Genomic DNA, 19,854 nt, shown 5'->3' on the forward strand with positions numbered 1-19,854 from the left:
TAGGTGATGGTTTACTAACCAGGCAAGCACAGGGGAAAAAAGGAGAAAAATATTAGAATAATGGATGATTAAAACTTGAAACACCAGAAAAAAGTCAAAACAATGGGTGAATTTTAGATAGAGCAGTGAAAGACTGAAGTGCATTCTCAAGAGCAAGTTACAGGGTAACTGTGGAGTTAAGACTGAAAATAAACCTTTAAATATTTAGGGCTGAAACGATTACTCGAGTTAATCCAATAATTAAATTATTAAAAATCATTGAGGCAAAATTCTTTAAAAACTTAGATAACAGGTAAACAAAAAATTTGAACGCTGTGCCATCGGACTGAAGCCTGGCCTATGCCAGGAAGTCATTCCAGGTGTTGCACCTGGTTTTTTGATGTGTACCACCGGGCCTGAAAAAAATTGTAGGGGAAACACTGAAAAATATAGTTGGGTTTTTTTTTTAAGGAAAAAGCTGTTAATTGTTGATTCATTATAAGGGACTTTAGAATTATTTAGACTTTTAAAAAATATATATATATATTTTCCATTACCCTTTAACAAAGCAAAAGTAATTAAATGAAAACATTTCTGTGCGCATATCCGATTACTCGATTAATTGCAAGAATAATCTGTATTACTTGATTACTGAAATAATCAATAGATGCAGCCCTAAAAGTATTATAGGAAAGCCTTTCGATATATATAAATCTTTCAAAGTGATTTAAAAGAAGAGACTGACTTTGCAAGCCAGAGTTCCTCCGGTGGGTCCTTCCACAGCCAAGGATCTCAGGTTGCATGTTGGGTGGTAAGGGGACGGCAGGCCAGATTTAGACCTTTTTTTCCATCTCTGCTATCCATATTATATTGCTGGGAAAACAAATTTTTCACCCAAACACATGCCTTTACCTTTGCCTTATGGTCATTTTACTGAGCCGACCTTAAACACATCACAATCATACCTTATGAAACCTGGTTTATTGTGCTAACTAGCTCTTATCCTGCCGATTTCAACACTGGATTACTGTTTTGAACTGACAGGACTTGGTATAAAGTTTAGGTGTGATTGAATTAAAATGATGCGATTTGACTTGAGATGTAATGTTACATTATAGGATCCACGGGACAGTATCGATAACCTCAAGAGTTCTGAAAAAAGCGGAACCGAGTCCTTAAGAGAACCAGGTTTCGGTCCCCATCCCTAACAGTGACAGGTGTGAAGAGGATCTCAATTTACCTTTGATGCAGTGCAGCAGATCGAGATGGAAGTGATAATGCTTTGCATTTTTTGGGATGCCTGTTTTGCATTTTGATAACCTTTTTCAGTGGTGGTAAGCAAAACATTTAGATGTCAGCTCACACCTTTGTTCTAGACTGAAATATCTCAACAATCATCGGATGGATTGTCTTCTGAAATTTTGCATATAAACCATCAGCACATAAGCATAATGTGTTCAATATGTTGGTTTATAACCAAAACTAATGACATAACCATCAGTCTCAGCTGTACTGTGTGTTCAGAGATGATTAGCAAATGTAAGATGCTAAGCTAAGATGCAGAACATAGTAAACATCACACGTGCACCTCACAGGCCTGGTAGTATGACAGGTTTTTACCTGCTGGATTATTCTACGTATCATTCAAATATTATATTGTAATATTAAATCGATACATGAGATTTCCAGCCAGGTCTGTCTCACCGCTGTGTCGGATTGTGTGCAGAAGAATGGTGTTCAGCTTCCCCAGCAACTTCCAACCTATACTGTAAATGTAAAAAATCCACTGGATGACAGGAAATTTGCCATTTCACGTCATCTATGACACATTTAAATAAATTCCATTAATATCAAAATTCCTGAGTTTTTTTGCAGCTTTTAAAGTGTCAGTTAGATGAGATAGTTGCACCATAGTTTGTGTAAATTCTGGTTATATAAATGTAATTGTCAGTTTTCCCGTGGTGCACTGCAAAAAAACAATTTTTTTTTTTTAAAAATACAGCGGTGGATGCATATCCATCTGACTCTCAAGTACATCCTGAATTCCATTTGGCCAAAGTTACAGTATGAGACCAATAAACAGTTTTCATTCGATTGCATTCTGTAATATAATATTTGTTTTTTCAGCCTATATTTTGGGTACAATTTTATTTGTATTTTACGATTTATCGTGATGCAAAAATGTGTTAATTTGCAGAAATGTAGCACAGCGCGAAAGTAAAAGCAGTGCTCTGTTGATTTAATCTTTGGCAAAAAGTTTTGGTTAAATTTTATTTATATTTTGCAATAGATTCATTTTTGTCTCTAAAATCAATGAATAATTGTATTAAATAATCCTGATCACAGTATTAATCAAAATAATTGGGATGATCATTTTGGCTATCATCATGCAGCCCTGTCTTTTTTACTTATTTTCCAATCCGTCCATCTCTTTTAGCTGGACAACTCATCAGTCTCACACTGTAATATTTTTGAAGGAAAAAGGACAAACTGGGACATGTCCAAACACTGTCCGGACATCTCCCGGCATAAATCTGCTCTTGGTTTGTTGTGGACCCGTTACAACCAGACAGTTACAGCTTGTTTTGCTTTTAATCCAATACCCCGGGAGCTTTCCATCCATAGCAGTGTTTTTGGAATCCGCCCAGAGCCTGCTGATCTCTGTATGTTGGCACAGGTGCTTCCAGGTCACCTTTGGCATCACTTCACTGTCTCTACGTCAGCGCTTGCCCTGCTGCTCAGCTCTGGCCTGCACACACTCGCACATACATAGCCTAGAATATAACATCCTGTTGCTTTTTTTTTGCCAAATCGTTCACGCGTGTCAGTTTTGAGCTTCCTCTGTTACAGGTAGACACTGTCAGTGTCTCCACAGTTACACAGGCCAAACAAATATGGCTGTGTACCAACTCTCTCCACAGTATCGATGTGAACACCACATGATCTTGTCCAATCAATCGATATGTCATGTTTTTAATCAGTCTAATCCCCGCTTTGTCATGCAAGTATCTCTGAAGCTGCACCACCATCAAAGAGAGGCATGTAGACCTGTGTACTTCGAGTCTTTGGGCTGTCCATCGTCTCTGCAGCAGTGCAGGTGCCGATGGTCGTCCAGGTCTGTGTGGGCTCGGCTGCATTGTTCGGCTCTCGCTATTTTAAAAGTAGAAGTGGAATTAGCATATCTGCCCTTTCTTTCTTTCACTGCTTTTAGAAAATGCATAATTCCTGCTTGATTTTTATCTTAACCGCCCACACATGAGGCAGTTGATTTAAAGAAAGACACTCCCATCTCAGTCTTTGTCTGCCTCGTTCCTCTCCTGCAGACAGGTCACATTCTTTCCTTTCCATGTAATGTTTTACAGCTGTTTTTTCCCCCTATTTTCCCGATCAACATCAGTGTTACTCCCTGGTTTCTATAAGGTGCAGGAGTGCCCTGTTTTATTGTGTTTTATATTGCTGTTAAATATCTGACGTTTTAAATTTTGCTGCTGCTTTGGAAAACATGTTGTATTAACATGTTTTGGATGATCGGATCACAAGTGGACAGCTCTGAGTCAGTCTGTTCACAGCTGCATTAGAATGCATCTCCACATGCTTATCCTGTGACCACTTGTGGTTCATTCTCACTCATTTCCCACACATTTATTTGTGATGGCCGTCCACAATTAAAACATCTATTAGTCACCTATTAATTAATTTTTTTGGAGCTAGAACGTTCATTAAAAGCACTGTTGGAATATAAACAGAGTTTGGTTATCATTGCAACAGGCTCTTGGAGCACAGAGCTTACTCTGGGCACAGATGGAGCAGCAGAATGTCAAGCTTAGTGAAGGTAAAACTTAACTGTTCACAGAGTGCCACAAAGATGACGTTTTTCTGTAGTCTGATGCGGAAATGAAGATTGCTATGGTTCCCTCATCAAAAAGCCTATGGGTTTTTTAATTGGGTTTTGGATTATTACAGAAAATAAGCTCTGTGAAAAACAAACATTTAGAATACATTTTGTTCAGCAAGATAATCTTCACAAGCAAACACCACTTTTAGGACTAAAGCAAATTCCTTGGATGTGAAAACCTACTTTCTGATTCTGATACTAATTTTCTGACACTTCCAAAATACCTGTTTGATGCTGCAGTGTCTAGCAGAGTAAATGTCATCAGCTTGCCTCAATCGGAGCATGGTGATTGTTTTCTAAGACATTATTTTGTCAAGCTTTTTTGAAAATAAATCCTGTTAAAATGACTTCATCATCCGCTGGCTGCAAAGCTTCATTAACTCCAAGTATTAAAGTGATCCTAGAATTATTCTGAATTTATTTGTGATTTGGAACACTGCAGAAAATCTACTTTGCAAAGCACATTTTAATATTTGCCGATTTATTTCAAGCAACATTCTTTATTTTATTACTCATACCACATTATTTTTCCAAATTGAATTATCTACTGTCAGCCCTCGTGTGCCACTTTACACATTTCACCCCATGTGGAGAGGGAAACTCTGCATGTTTGAACATAAACACTCTTGCTCTCAACGTGAAGACCTGGTGGATATGGTTTTTTTTCCTCGTCCAGTCACTGGTGGTGCAGCAACACAGCGGGGCTGGTGAATTATGGATGTGGTGCGATCTGGGAAGCTGTTTCTCTCACCTTCCTTTTATTCCTCATGTTCCTCGATACGTCCACCCCTTTTCCTACGGCAGGACAACGTCAGATATTTGATGTGAGCTTTATTCACGCCTTTGCCTTTGTGTCTGTTGGCTCTGTTTGCTGCGTGGCTCTAGGATCTGCAGCGTCAATAGATTAGGACAGTCAGAACACCATGTCGGTCCCTACAAGTATTAGATGGATGAAATTTAGTACAGTTGTTCATCTTCTCCTGAGTATATATTCTAATGATTTTGTTTTTCCCCTGAGTTTTCCAGTAGCGTCACTATGAGGTGTATTATATTGTAGCTATTTATTTTTTTGTCCTGCTGCCAGAAATAGTCACTAAAGCACAAAATGTGGATTAATCAGCAGCTGAAAATAGTCCCCAATAAATGCCCTTATACCTCCTGTATGATTAACATTGGAATAACTCTTCGCTTTGATCTCCCATGAGGTTTTTCAGTAATTCTACAAATGAAAATCTAAATGCAAAATGAGAGAAAAAGTCTATGTGATCAGTATTTAAGTTTTAACATTTAAGTTATTTAGATTACAGTAAGATTGGGCAACATGGTCAGAGTCCTCGAGCACTGAATATGTAATTTTATGTCGCCCCTCAGGGTCAATTCATGTTTGACACGTTCTTGCAGACTAATGACATTCCCATCAGTCTTAGTTGTACTTTGTTTATTGCTAATTAGCAAGTGAGTGAGTGAACTAAGATGGTTAATATTATACCATCTAAAAGTTTGTGTTATTAATGTGAGCATGTTAGCATTTAGCTCAAAACACTGCTGTGTTTAAGTACAGGCTAGCAGAGTAAGCATATTAGCATGGCTATAGACTCTTTTTTTCTTTTGATATCAGTGTTTGTCTTTTTGAACACACTTGTTTGCCTAAGTGTCCATGTGGCCACAGTGGTAACCAAGCCCTGAGATGTACTTGGTTTTAACTATGCTTTTGCGTGCACATAAATGCTGCCTCGGGTGTCCAGCGTTTTTTTGGCTCTGTATGTCCTCTTAAATTAACCCTACGCGTACACAACATGTAATGCGCACATGACTAGTCATGCTCACATACACATACTCACCGTTGTCACAGTGTGCTTGATTTAGGGGCATACCAGCACTGCTCTTGCTTTTACTGTGCTGATCTCACAATTAGCCGTAACCTCTTTGAGTGTCGCCATGTTTCTTGTTTCAGGGTGGAACCCCGTTAACCCTTAGGGACTGTTTGGTGCATTTTACGCGCTTTTCATTCTTCATTTTTTGATAGTTTTAGCTGTGTTCATGCATATAACATACATTTTGACAAAATAGTGTGCTTTTGTTTAAACTTAGAATTTCCAGCTCCTACAATAAATCTAAAATACACTGTGTAAACATTGTTACATTCAAACTGTTAAGTGCAAAAAATTGCCATTGAAACCCATTCAAAGTGAAATTTTTGATCCCACCGCCATCAAAGCATGAAAACAGCGTACATAAGAACCTCATTCAGAGTTGAGGCCTTAAACCAGATACTGATTGCTCCATCCCTCCCTCCTTCCCCTTGTGTTTCCTTACAGAGAGCAGCCCATCTTCAGTACGCGGGCCCACGTCTTCCAGATCGACCCAAACACCAAGAAGAATTGGGTTCCCACCAGTAAACATGCTGTCACCGTCTCCTACTTCTTTGACAGCACAAGGAATGTATATCGGATCATCAGTCTGGATGGATCTAAGGTGTGTGTGAATAAAGCACTCAGTGCATTGTTAGTGTATTTATGTCTGTGTTGTTTTTATACTTAATGGAGCTCCAGAGAGGTGTCAGTTTAACTTAACATGTCCGGTGCTGTCACTACATTTGATTTTTGTTAATATATCCCACCTCTACCTCCAGCTGGTCTGAGCCTGGCCTCCCTCTGTGCTGAGGCAGTGAAGGAGGCGCTCGGGCCTGTCATATCTATGTGGCAGTGATTATTTTAGTCTGGAGAGAGGTGCAGGGGTGGAGTTAGCATAGTTATGTAAGAGCCTCTGTGGATGACTACTGCTGTTGTTGTTGAACCAGCAAGTTTTTGCTGCGTTCTGCTGGAAATAGCAGAGATTTGGTGGGCTGGTGCTGGAGGATGGTATTATCCAGACAAACAATAAGTCTTCTCAGCAGAGAAAAGGAAAACAAACAGATACAGATGCCACACAATGAAATATCTTTCTGCTTGCCTTTCTTTTCCAAATTCCAGAAGTGAAAAAAACATGAAAAAAGTTGAAAAAATTCCAGTGGCTCTCCTGAACCAGTTGTGAAGTTGTGAAGCCTTAAAACAAAACATCTACCAGTTGTGTTCAGTTGAAATTAAACACTGATTGTTGTCCATGTTTTATGGAATTGTTTTTTTACAAAGAAATAAAATATTCAGTTATTTCCCAGACAAAAAGAAGCAGGTCTCTTCTATTAATTGTCTCACCTCAGAACACTTTAGATTTATCTTGTAACTCCCAGGTTGGGAACCACTTTACTGAACTACTGTAAAGACCTCCATTAAGTCAAGTCAGTTTGATTTAAAAAGCCAATCACAATTTGCCTCAGAGGGCTTCACAGAATACGACTTCCCGCTGTCCTTGGATCCTCAGGAAGAGCAACTGAGGAGTCCCTATATGTATGTACAAACAGTACAAACACATATATAGAAATACATATAGATAGATAGATAGATACTACGCAGGAATTGTTTGTACTGTTTGTAAATACAACATTCTGCTATTGTAGGAACTTGTTATACACAGATTTGTTTTTAAACTTGCACCAACCTTGCACATTATGAGAGCTAATCCGCCCTGACGGCACAGTAAGCATATGCATTAATCGAAGACCCAGACCTGAGCAACAGCCCCCTGCTCTCGCCAGGAGGAAGGACAGAGAGCACAGCACAAAGAGTGGCTGCTCCCTCTGCTTCTCCGCCTGCCTGCAGGGCGAGGAGGAGAAGGAGCTGCTCTCTGGCATGGAAACAGGAGATAATATCAATCAGTCAATCATATAGCATCTGTAGGCTAATATATGTTGGATTTACATATTAGATAAATAATAATCACATAAATTAAGCCCTGCTCACTTTTTAATATGATTTATTTTTATTTTATTTCGTTTTGTTTTTTCCATTGCTGTTATGATAGGACAGGCATTAGAGGGGGAGAGAGAGGGGATGACATGCAGCAAAGAGTTAGGAGTCAAACCCATGGCTGCTGTGGCAATATTAAACGTATCCATTGTTGACAGAGAGGTGCTTGCTTGCTGTTGGACACTGTGTTAAGCCTACATATTTGCAGATGGAAATATTTTCACTGAATATTATGACTGGAGAGACCGAAATGTTTTGGACGTCAACAGATTTTATGGCCAAAAACAATAGCGGAAACCCTGAGCTGATGATAAAGCTGCTTGCTGTGTGAGAGAGACAGAGAGAGAGAAAGAGAAAGAAGGGAGAGATGGTGGAAGATGGATTATTGAACAATTATTGCAAACTCCTCACTGACTTCTTCCTTTTTACCAAACAGCACAAATAGAATCCAGACACATACATGCACTCACAATACCATAATCTCCAGTGACATATCAAGATATCCAGCTGCTCACGCCAGAAGACAGCCATCCCCACTTCCAGCTGTTTCCTGAATCCAAAGGGCTTCAAAAAACAAACAAAAAAATGAATGTATTGAATGTGTTTTCTCCTCCACAGGCCATTATCAACAGCACCATCACCCCCAACATGACGTTCACCAAGACGTCGCAGAAGTTTGGCCAGTGGGCCGACAGCCGGGCAAACACAGTCTACGGCCTCGGCTTCTCATCTGAGAGTAACCTGGTCAAGGTGAGAGCACTCGGATCATGAAGCATGCTGGACAGAGCCAGGCTGTCGGTGCGCAGAGAGATAGCAGTACCATGAAGGTGCTTATCGACTTACTTAGTTAACTCAGGCTTGCCTCTTCAGGTTCTGTGCACGTTCCCATAAAAGGGGGTGTTTGGTGTAACTCCTCTACCACACAAAAAAAGATCGATTGTGTGCCACCTACTTCTGCCTATGAAGAATATGAAAAGGTTATTACAGCTAAAAGCAACACTGGGAATAAAGAAAGAAAGGAATGCTGGCAGAAAGTGCATATATTTATTCTATCACTTTGTGCACTCTCAGTATCTGCTGATTATTTCTACCGTGACTGCTGCACATTCTGTAGCTCTTAAACTCGATGCAACTTATTTAAAAGTTCTACTCGAGAACTGCAGTTCGCTCTGACACTGTCCCATAATGAAAAACATTTACATTTTTGGAGAGTTTCATTGATAAATCAAGTCTCAAAATTGTAGATAGGAAACCTTTACATTACTGCCACATCCTAAGTTAACTATTAATGTGCCAGTGCTACCTGTAGCTTTATAGAAGTCTTTTTTAATAGCCAGTGTGGGCAAATGGCCAGAGAATAATAAGAACATATTCAGTAGTTTAACAAGAGTAACAATTATCAACAACTATCGATTCATGTATAAAGCCACGTTAATGTGGTATATGTGCAGTTGCGTGCAGACAAAATACATTTTTTTAATATATCCTTATTCCACCTTACAAACACTCATCACTCCAATCTTGTGAAATAAACAAAGTTTTTATGTCTTTTAAAAATAACAATTGATTAGTCAAACAGTCATTTTCTGTAACCGCTTGTCCTCGTAAGGGTCGCGGGGGGGGCTGGAGCCAATCCCAGCTGACATCGGGCGGAAGGCGGGGTATGTCCTGGACAGGTCGCCAGACTATCGCAGGGCCAACAATCGATTAATTGATTTAATTTTACCAATAATCAATTAAGGAAAGTGCTTTCAATTTGCAAACTTACTTAAAACACTTTGTCCATCCATAGTGAACCTCTTAAAGTTCTGGCACCTCAATCCGCAAGATTTGCAACAATGTTGAAGCTGAAAGTTGATTTTTAATTGAATCAGAATCAGAATCAGAAATACTTTATTGATCCCTGAGGGGAAATTGCCTTTAGTTACAGATGCTCCCATTCTAAAGTCTTAATAAAATTTAAACATAAGTACTAATATAAAATAAATATATCTAAACACTAAGTATAATATAAATGTACATTTGTTCTTGTTACTACCGTGTGATAAATAAAACAACAGATTAACAACATTTGAGAATAGAATATTACACATGGATGTAGTTATTGCAAATGGATGTAGTCATTGAAACACTGAACGTTAAGCTGTTGTGGACAAGGTTTGACGTGCAGCAAAAATCTAGCTTTAGGCTCAACATACCTCTCTAACCCACTAATATTTCCTCATAGTACACCTCTCTGGTTTGATCAAAATGTTTATGTTCTTCTCTCTCTCTTCAAAACATGAAAGCTGTTGTTGAGCCGTAGAATGACTTGCTGCTGTTATTTTTAGTTTGCAGAAAAGTTTACCGAGTTCAAGGAGGCGGCGCGGTTAGCAAAAGAGAAGTCTCAGGAGAAGATGGAGCTCACCAGCACTCCCTCTCAGGTAACAGACGCCATCATCAGCACTGCATCCTTTGCATACTTTGAAGAAGTGAACCTCAAGGGTCAATGTTCAGCTGTATTGTCATAATGCAATACGGATTGCATAATGAAACCAGTTACAGCCCCCTTACAGAAAATGTATTAGCAAATATTGAAATTAGAATAGAATAAAACAATAAAAAAGCCAATAATAGGCATGTTTCCACTGTGGGGATTCAGGGTGAAACGGCCTCGTAGTCAGTCCTCTTACCCCGAGTGTCTCCACTGCAGTGTAGGTCCCCAGTCGGACCCATCGGACTCCGGAGTTGACGTAATCCGTCTTCTTCCTCTTTCTTCTTTCTAATTTCTTCTTCTTCTGCTGCTGGGTTTTGTGCTGCATTTTCATTTTCATTTTACTATCTCGAATGAAGCCATCCAGTTCAGTCTTAAAGAGCTGCAAGATTTAATTATTTGACTAAAGGTAAAAAAGCGTTAAACCAGAAGTCATTTGCTCCACTGGTGGAAGTTACCCGCTCGGGCACACTTGACCGCGCTCCGCCACCATATCATGGGCCACCATGGGTGGTGTGGAAGATCTGGGTACTTTTAAACCCCGGAAGTAGAGCGTTTTTTGCTACATGCGCTTCTAAGCAGCTCTCATTGGAATAACTGGGGCCCGACCTCCATGCTGTATCCAGATCTTCTTAATACATCCATGGTCCCACCCAGCAGTTTTTCAAGGCAGCACTGAAGTACCTACCCCGAGACTTGTTTAGCCACCGTAAAAGCACTTAAAAATTCTCGTAAAGTGGCAGTTCTTGTAGTGGAAATGGGCCTAATAACTTAGATAGATTAGAAGCCCTCATACAAGTTACTTTAGCTTGAAAAAGGTTATGTTTGGATATATGAATTTAGGCTGCTGCACAAGTTAAAAGCATCGTCATTCTGGGTGTTATATTAGTTATAACAGTATGTGTTAATGTTTTGCTTTTGACTATCTATCTATTTATCTATAGAGATAGATAGATAGAAAGATAGATGGATAAAGAAGTAGATGTAGACATGTAGAGCCAGATTCCTCACATTTGTTCTGAACCACATAAACTTCACTCCTAAGAAACTATCAGCAACTATTTTTTTTAACTTTAATTTATCAGCCACACAGCATCATGACAAGAAATGACACTGATTAGATGCTAATGCTCATAGCTAATTCTGCACTGAGGTTAACAGGAAGGCACTCTCTCTGAGATTTCTCAGCTTTTACTGTCTGCTATTCTTGCAGTATCAGGCACAAAAACTCTTTATCTTGACGTCCTTATAATCTCCCAGTCATTCTGATAAACGTGTTTCACAGTGTGAATATGTTTTCCAGTCAGAATCAGTGCTAATTGAATGTTAATATGTTAATAATGTTGATAACCAGCCCTATGCGACACCAATGCCAACCTAGGAGAATTATAAATGAATGAGAAATGGATTCAGTCCTGGTCGGAGGCGTTTCATGTTTCACTCAGCATTACGCTCACATTAGAGCCACTGAGCTAACACCTTGTGGCTTGTTTCACCTCCTCTGCTCTCCCCAATGAATCGTCCTCAGGGTGGTGCTGTAAAAAGGAATGTGTTGTCAGTCAACAAACCGGGTAAAAAGAAGGTAAAAAAAAATAAATGGAAGAGCTTTCCATGCCCCCCAATGGCCCTTTCCCCCCCCAGTTTTTCCCCCCAGTCAATGATGCAAACTCTCCTCAGGTGTTTCTCCTGCAGCTTTCTTGCAAAAAAAGCATCATTTTCTAAAACGTGAGCACATTGATGAATTTGTGCATATCAGTAAAGCCCAGTCTCGTCTCTTTTGTCATTGTTTTTTGGTAAAATCCCATCATCAATCTTTAACAACCATGTGTATCATCCCAATGTCAGACTAACAACCAGAGGAACCACGTCTCTGTGGATTTATCCTTCCACTTCTGCTTTCATGCTCTCAAAGAATGACAGTCGGCTACAGCGAGGGATGTCTCAGTAGCCACCAATCACAGTGACAATAATTATTATATATAGATAAATGGAAAAGAAGACACCATGTCCTCACAAAAAAACATGGTCAGAGTTCTGAAATGTGTGTATGGAAATATTTTCGACAGTCTTTCAATGTTTTTAGCATCCCTAACTACATTTTAGCAGAAAATACTGTTCGTTTTTGAGAGCGTGGAATCATTAACACTATTGATTGTTAATTTGTCTGTGTGTCATTTCCAAATTTAGCCCCTTGAAACCTGAGAAAGTTGGCTTGATTTCTTTCAAAAACCTGGGGAAAAGAAAATAAGCAACTTTGCTTATCATCATGCTCAAAATTTAGCATGAAATGAGTCAAATGTACATGAAAAAAACAAAAAAAGAAAACTGGAAAGAAAAAAACAAGAAGAAAAAATGAGAACATGACCTGAACTGCTTAAAAATTATAATAATTCTGTAAAATAATAATTTAAAAAAAAACATAATTATGATAATTAGAGAATAGTTCTCTGGAATTTTTTCCTTGTGAAATGCGTCTGAATGCAGCACAAGGAAAGTGATGTCAATCCAGCTTTCAAAGGGTTAAACAAAAAGTTCAGCAATTCAGGAAATTGAGTTTCTTTGCATTCTTGCAGAGTTAGATGAGAAGGTCAATACCACATTAAATATAAAGATACAGCTGCTTAGCTTAGCTTAGTTTAGCTTTGGTTAGCTTAGTTAAGCTTAGCTTAGCTTGGCTTGGCTTGGTTTAGCTTGGCTTATCTTAGTTTAACTTGGCATAGTTTAAAGACTGGAAATAGGAAACGTCTAGGTAACTCTATTCTACTCTAATCTAGCACCTCTAAATCTCACTGTTCAACATGTTATGTGTGTTTTGTTTCACCCAGTGGGTGAATTTTGTTTCTGGACAGAGCCAGGCTAGCTGTTTCCAGTCTATACGAAAAGCTAAGCTCTTACTGCTTGTAGCTTCATATTTAGCATATTGTCCGTATGAAAGTGAATAAACCTTCTCTTTTTAAAATGGTGAACTTTTGTATCAACAAAAATGCTTTAATTTGTTTCTGGATGAATCTTTTTTTGTCTGTTTTCGTCGATGTGTGGAAGCAGGAGTCGGCACCAGGTGATCTGCAGTCACCACTGACCTCAGAGAGCATCAACGGTACAGACGATGAGAGAGTCACACCAGACACACCTCAGAACCCTGAACCCAGAGCAGAGCCTTCCCAGAATGCACTGCCCTTCTCACACAGGTTAGCCAGAGTTTTTCCAGTGTGTCCCACAGATTTTGAGGCTTGCTTGAAGACACTTGGCTAAAACGGAGCATTAAAGGGTGAATGCAGGTGTCCTTGTGACAGTTTGAGGAAAATAGAGTGTTTTTGACCATTAGAGCTTAGGGGTCGACCGAGATTAGTTTTTCAGGGCTGATACAGATACAGATTATTCATACTTAATGAGACTGATTAAAGATATTTGGAACCGATATGCATTTACAATAAAAATAAAAATATTTATGTTTTTTGTATTTTTTCAAAATTTTGAATTTGGAATATAACAAACTCCCACGCTAAGTTGTTTTTAGATGTCTTTAGGAAATGTTTCATCAAAACTGAAACTTTCAACATCAAATACAGCAAGTTCTCTGCAACTTTTTTTTTTATCAATTTCAGTGAAAATTTTACAAAGTAAAAGTTCCATGCTTACACTTTCTTTGCATTTATTGCAGATTTTATTTTATCGGCGACCATTAAAGTAAAACACCGACACAGATAGTCGTGGCTTCGATAATCGGCCAGGCAGATAATCTGTCGACCCCTAACTATAGCATCTGAATACAGCATCTGTAGTAGAAACCCAAAATGCATGTAAGTTAAGTTAAGTTTATTTTATTTGATATGGACATCACAAGTACATTGAGACTGTCCCAGTGGACAGACCAGATGTCAATGCTTAGGTGTGTATAGCACACGTGCTAATTTTCAACACCAGTCCATAGGCGGCTTTTCTGTATGAATCTGAAAATGAGCACACTAGGTCCCTTTTTAATTGTTAACACACCCAGATCATGAAATGATCACACTGAGGAGTGTAAATTAAAGAGCTACTCGTCCGTTGGCGACTCTCTGGAGTGCTGATTTAAAATGAAATTGGCACAGTGCAGCAGAGAGCGCTGCAGCTCCTGTCGATTCATTCATTCATTATTAATCTGCTCCCCGGGCCTCTGGACAGCATTAAAGCATTACATTAAAACACTACGCATGCTTCCTATTAATTATAAACCACTAAATGAGTGGAGATAGTTTTGTCAGCGGTGCTTTAGGGGATATTAATGCAGCAGAAAAACTTTTAAAAAGTTACAACCATGTAGAAATGAAAGTTTTCTAAAATGCTTTTCACATTGTTCTGTGAGATGTTCTTAGACTACGGTTGGTTGCAGTCCTTCTAACAGTCTCCCCCCTCACATCCCAGTTCATCCAGCATCAATAAGCACTGGGAGGCAGAGCTGGCAGCGCTGAAGGGGAACAACGCCAAGCTGACGGCGGCTCTGCTGGAGTCCACGGCAAACGTCAAACAGTGGAAGCAACAGCTGGCAGCCTATCAGGAAGAAGCGGAGAGGCTACACAAACGGGTATCACTGCTCAAATAAAATGATTCGCCGAAAGGTTATTTTGACCACGCTGTGATTACATTTTTTTTGTCTAAATCCAGGTGACGGAGCTGGAGTGTGTGAGTGGCCAAACAACAGTGATCAAATCCCAAAAGACAGAACTCAACCAAACGATAGAAGAGCTGGAGGCTGCTCTGAAGGCCAAGGAGGAGGTACGAGAAGGAGCGCCTTCCATAGACGTGTTTGTGTACTTGTACATAAGTATTACGCATCTTCAAAATATACTCTCTTTACTTCCAGGAGTTGGAGAGACTTAAAGCAGAGGTGGAGAGTGCCAACGAGTTTCAGTCTCAGAAAGACTCCCTAACACAGAAACTGCAGGTGAGTGAAACGAGTGTATGTATGCTTTACTTGCAGCTGATTCAAGTCATATTCCACAGACTGCAAATATGAGCAGCTGACACTCAGACGCCATATATGGTGGATTTCTGACAGCTGCAGCATCTCCCACTTTATGAAAAACTCCCAGAAGTGTAAATAAAATCCTATGTTAACATTTCAGCAGTTATACAGCCTTTTAAAAGTATAGCATTCACAGGGGGGCATTTTACTGCAAAACGAGTTCATTTACTTTTGACACTTTACCTACGACATACTGTCAATACGTCTTACTTTAACTGAAGTAGGGTTTGGAATGCACATATTGTTTAACCCTTTAAAACCTGGAGAAACTTAATTTTTCTTTTGATGCTCTCAGATTGATTCCATAAGTATTTAAACCTTTGAATTCAAAAACATTGGAAAAGGCACACTGCAATTTTTTTAAAAAGTCAGGGAAAAACTATATTTCTAAATATCATAATTACATATTTAAAATTATGTTACAGAATTTTTGTAATTTTTCACACTATTTTGACTTTACTTAACTTTTCTTTTTTTAAGATGTCTTTTTTTGGCTAATTTCTTGCTAATTTTTGGGGTCATTTTTTCTTTTGTTGCTCATTGCCATCTTCTCAATTTTTTTAAAAGACATCAAGCCAATTTGCTCAGATTTTTATATGGTTAAAAAAGAAGCTGTGTATCCCAAGCAGTGCATTATATTTGGTTCGTCATGTTATAATGACTGTTTTAGGCTACATATCCCTTCATGTTGTGTACAGAGCTATGTCATGTCCTAAGTGGTAACAACAAAATGATTTCACCAAACCAACACTGATATGTTGAAGGTATTAGCTAATCGCAGATATATCAGGATGTGCATATGTGTGGCCCGAGTAACAAGACATGTCTGTACAGAAACGCTTCTTCTTTTCTTCGCAATCTTTTTTACAATTCTTTAAAGGAATACTTTACCATCCCATATTACCATTTGTGTTTAAATTTCTCATCCAGTGTTTCGTTGAGCTCTTGAAGAAAGCTTTGCATTTCTAGCATTCCTCCACGGTGAACGGAGAATTAAAAAACAGAGAAAATTCTTGATGAATTGAAGTCATAGGGCTCTGCGTTTAACAACAGCAAAACTGGATCAAAACATATTTTTACAAACTTGCTCTTTACAAACTCTCATACAACTTGTGCAGTGTAATCCAAGTCTCATTTATCAAGTCATATGTGAGTACTCCCCAGACAGACAGCCCTTTGTGACAGGGAGCTGAAGTGTGAGTAAGTGTGCACGGGAGCACACGAGGTGCCCGTGTGTTAATGTCTCTGACGTACTGCTATTACTGCTGAGTGCTGCTTGTTCCTGTCTGTCAGTTTGTGTTTGGTCTGGCTAGTTTCTAAAAATGAATTGTCTTCTGGGATTAATAAAGTTGTCTGAATCTGAATCTAAAAGTGAAACTTATCGATGCTCTCAGCAAAGACCGACTCCCATGATAAATATAGTAATTTCCCCTCTCTGAACACAGGAGCTGCTGATCTACAGCTGCTCTGAATATTCAAATAAAGTGTACACTTAAACTGATATTGAGTTTTTTAGGTGGCTAAAGTATGTTTTGCTGCGGCCCCATCCACAGCAGGACATCTCTTAGCTTCCGTGCCGGGGTTGTGGGACTGTACTTAATTTATCAGAGGAGGGGGGTGGCTGGGGTGTTACTTTTTTATAAATTAATTAAATTTTTCAAGTTGTGTGTTCCTCACCTAAGCCAAAATTAAAAACACAAGTCCCTTCTCAGTGCTAACATTTTTTTTTATAATGCCTCAACCATATTGTAGCACCTCTTCCCCCTCACAAGTAACGAACAGTCCCTATCCCCAAACACCAAGGTAGGCCGGCATGGCGTCTAGGAGCAAGCGCAGAACATCGAGTCCAGTTGATGTCTGACTGAGGTGTTTACCTGATGGAATTATTCGCTTTATCTGGGTGTGTTTGTCTGATTTCAAGAAATTCCATTTTGTCTGATTTCAGTCGCACTAACACATTACATGTGTTTTTAGATTAATATTTTATTTATTTATTTATTTTTTTCAAGATTATTTTTTGGGGCTTTTTTGCCTTTTACTGACAGAACAGCTTAAGTGTGAAAGGGGGAGAGAGAGAGCGGGCGACATGCAGCAAAGGGCGGAGGCTGGAATCGAAAACGTGATGAATCAATACAACCTCTGTACATGGGACGCCTGTTCTATCCGCTGAGCCATCAGGCACCCCGTTTACATTTGTTTAAAAAGTCCAGTTTTAGTCGCACTGACACAATAATTGAACTTTTTCCAACATCATGTAACATACTGAGTGTGACCCCATTCTTTAGGGGGAACCCACAGATATACGCCACTGCATATGTGAAAAGAGGGTGTACAAAGCTTAGGGCACTTTAAAGGGACAGTTCGGCCCAAAATTTAAAATCACATATTCTTCTTCTTATCTGTAGTGCCTTTTATCAGTGGAGATGTTTTGTGTGAGTTTCAGAGTGTTTGAGATATCACTGTAGAGTTGTCTTGTAAGAGTTAGAGAAGCACTATTTAAACTAGCCTGATACATAAAATTCTGATTCTTTAAAAAAATAAAATAAAATTCTATAAAATGTGTTTGTTTTCAGGACACGGAGTCCAAGAACCAGACTTTAGAGGCCCAGCTGAGCGATCTGGAGCAGCGTCTGGAGAGCAACCAGCAGGAGAGGGAAGCCTTCCGCAAGAGCCTGCGCTCGCTACTGGAGCTGCTGGACGGCAAGATCTTCGAGCTGACGGAGCTGCGGGACACGCTGGGTAAGCTGATCGAGGGCAGCTAGAGAGACAAACACACCGTCACCAATACCTACACCGCAGCCAGCGCTCAGAAAGGAAAGCACCTGCATGTTGGCACTCACATCCTCACTGACATGTAACTTGAATTTCTTTCTCCCACACGTGTAGAAGTTTACACACGACTTTATGCATTAGCGGTACACACATTTTTTTGCTACACGTTTACAAACAAGCCAAGTGAAAAGAGGCTTAGCTTGGACCATGCCTTCCCTCCGCTCCACTCTGGAATATTCTCTTAACAACACAAAAAACTCTGAAATGTTTTTGTTTTTGGAAAATCATTCCGTTTGCGGGGATTTTTATTTATTTATTTTTTTGCTCCTGCGATCGTGCAGACTTTAATTCATTAAAGACCAGCTTTCTCTTTTCGAGCTTTTTTGCTTTGGTGCATTCTGCAGTCACCTGGAGTCGGTGATTATTTCTCCCCTCTTCTTCTTTGATTCATCGTCAGCCAAATGAACACTTTGGAGTCACATGAGAAGGACTCGAGCTTTTCCTACACTCTGATTCATTTTTATTTGAACTCTTGGAGGGCGACGGGGCGCTTTCGAATGTCATGAAGAGACAAACGTTCCTCCTGTGACTGAAATCCACCGAGGGACTGCCAAAAGAATACAAAAAAAAAGGCCAGAGAGGACTTTGTCTTATATTCTTATACAATATATGAGCAATACAAAAAAAGGGAGCATCAGAGGGTAAATAAACACTTTCCACTCTCACTTTCAGGTAATTTTACTCCTCTCTCGAATACGTTTTAACCACAAGCGAGATTTTATTCACTTTCTTTCTATACACTTTTTTTAAAAGAATCTAACAAATTCATAGTGCACTTGTAAAAATGGAGTTTGTGTGTATGAGTGACTCTTTCTTTCTCCTCTTGTTTCTGTTGCGACTTGAAGTGCAATGACTGAATCCTTTCCGTTTGTTAATTTATTACGAAACCGTTCACTGAAGACGACGATGAACGTTGTACAAAAGCAAAGATCTTTATTTACATCTTGTTTTCACTTAATCTTTTTTTTATTGTCTGGTACGTGGCTGTCGAGTTAGTTTCCTCTCTTTTATTTTGAAAAACTGGCAATATTTTTGAACTATTTATGAAATGAGACTATAAAGAAGGCGATCGTGGGTTGGATTTGCAGAGAATCTTTTTCTTTTGCCAAATAACGTTTTCCTGTACAGATTTGAATTCTTGCTGATGTTGCCTTTGGTACAGAGATGCATCAATGGTAGCTGACTAGCGGTACTTTATTTTTTGTGGGATTTACTATTGCCAAAAATCCAGCGACATTAAGAGGAATAGTATATACACCTGAAGAACACTATTTAAGGGCTTGTTGTAGGTTCGGGTACATTCGGGAGACTTGAATTATTTTAGCGGTGACTTTATCACGTTGAGAATTACGAGTATTACAGCTTGAAAGGGAAAAAAAAACATTTGAATAAGACTTTTAAATGTTGATTATACCACATGCTTAAAAACACAAATTGTAATTTTGAGTTTATAGTAAAACAAAACCAAATGAAAATGATGCTGTTGTGTCGTTCTTTCAATATCTGGTTTTATCACTTCCATCATGTTAAACATTGGCTTCCTGTAGTGGAAGAAATATTCACATATTTTGAAGTAAAGTTGAGTAAAAGTTGCAATACCACAGTCCTGCATTTACAGTCTTAAGTAAAAGTACAAAAATATGTATGTATATATGTGTGTGTGTGTGTGTGTGTGTGTCTGTGTGTGTATATGTATGTATATATATATATATATACATGTATGTGTGTGCATATATATCTATATTCTACTGATGATTGCCATCTTGTGGACAGTTATTGTTATAGTACTGCAATGCACAGATCTTTTACTTTCATCACTGTGGCA

The 19,854-nt window shown here is 39.0% G+C and overlaps 1 protein-coding gene across 1 annotated transcript in view; it reads left to right on the plus strand.

Annotated features, from left to right (window-relative positions):
- The window catches only part of LOC121960229 (homer protein homolog 1-like), a 32,934-nt gene extending 13,496 nt beyond the window's left edge, over positions 1–19,438 (plus strand). The window contains exons 2-9 of the mRNA XM_042509861.1: positions 6,193–6,349; positions 8,338–8,469; positions 10,050–10,142; positions 13,238–13,380; positions 14,597–14,756; positions 14,837–14,947; positions 15,036–15,116; positions 17,771–19,438. Coding sequence (XP_042365795.1) covers positions 6,193–6,349; positions 8,338–8,469; positions 10,050–10,142; positions 13,238–13,380; positions 14,597–14,756; positions 14,837–14,947; positions 15,036–15,116; positions 17,771–17,959 — 1,066 coding nt within the window. The 3' untranslated portion in view covers positions 17,960–19,438. The remainder of the gene's footprint in view (positions 1–6,192; positions 6,350–8,337; positions 8,470–10,049; positions 10,143–13,237; positions 13,381–14,596; positions 14,757–14,836; positions 14,948–15,035; positions 15,117–17,770) is intronic.
- The last annotated feature ends 416 nt before the right edge of the window (positions 19,439–19,854 follow it).

This window comes from Plectropomus leopardus, chromosome 20 (genome assembly GCF_008729295.1).
Source record: "Plectropomus leopardus isolate mb chromosome 20, YSFRI_Pleo_2.0, whole genome shotgun sequence".
NCBI lineage: Eukaryota > Metazoa > Chordata > Actinopteri > Perciformes > Serranidae > Plectropomus > Plectropomus leopardus.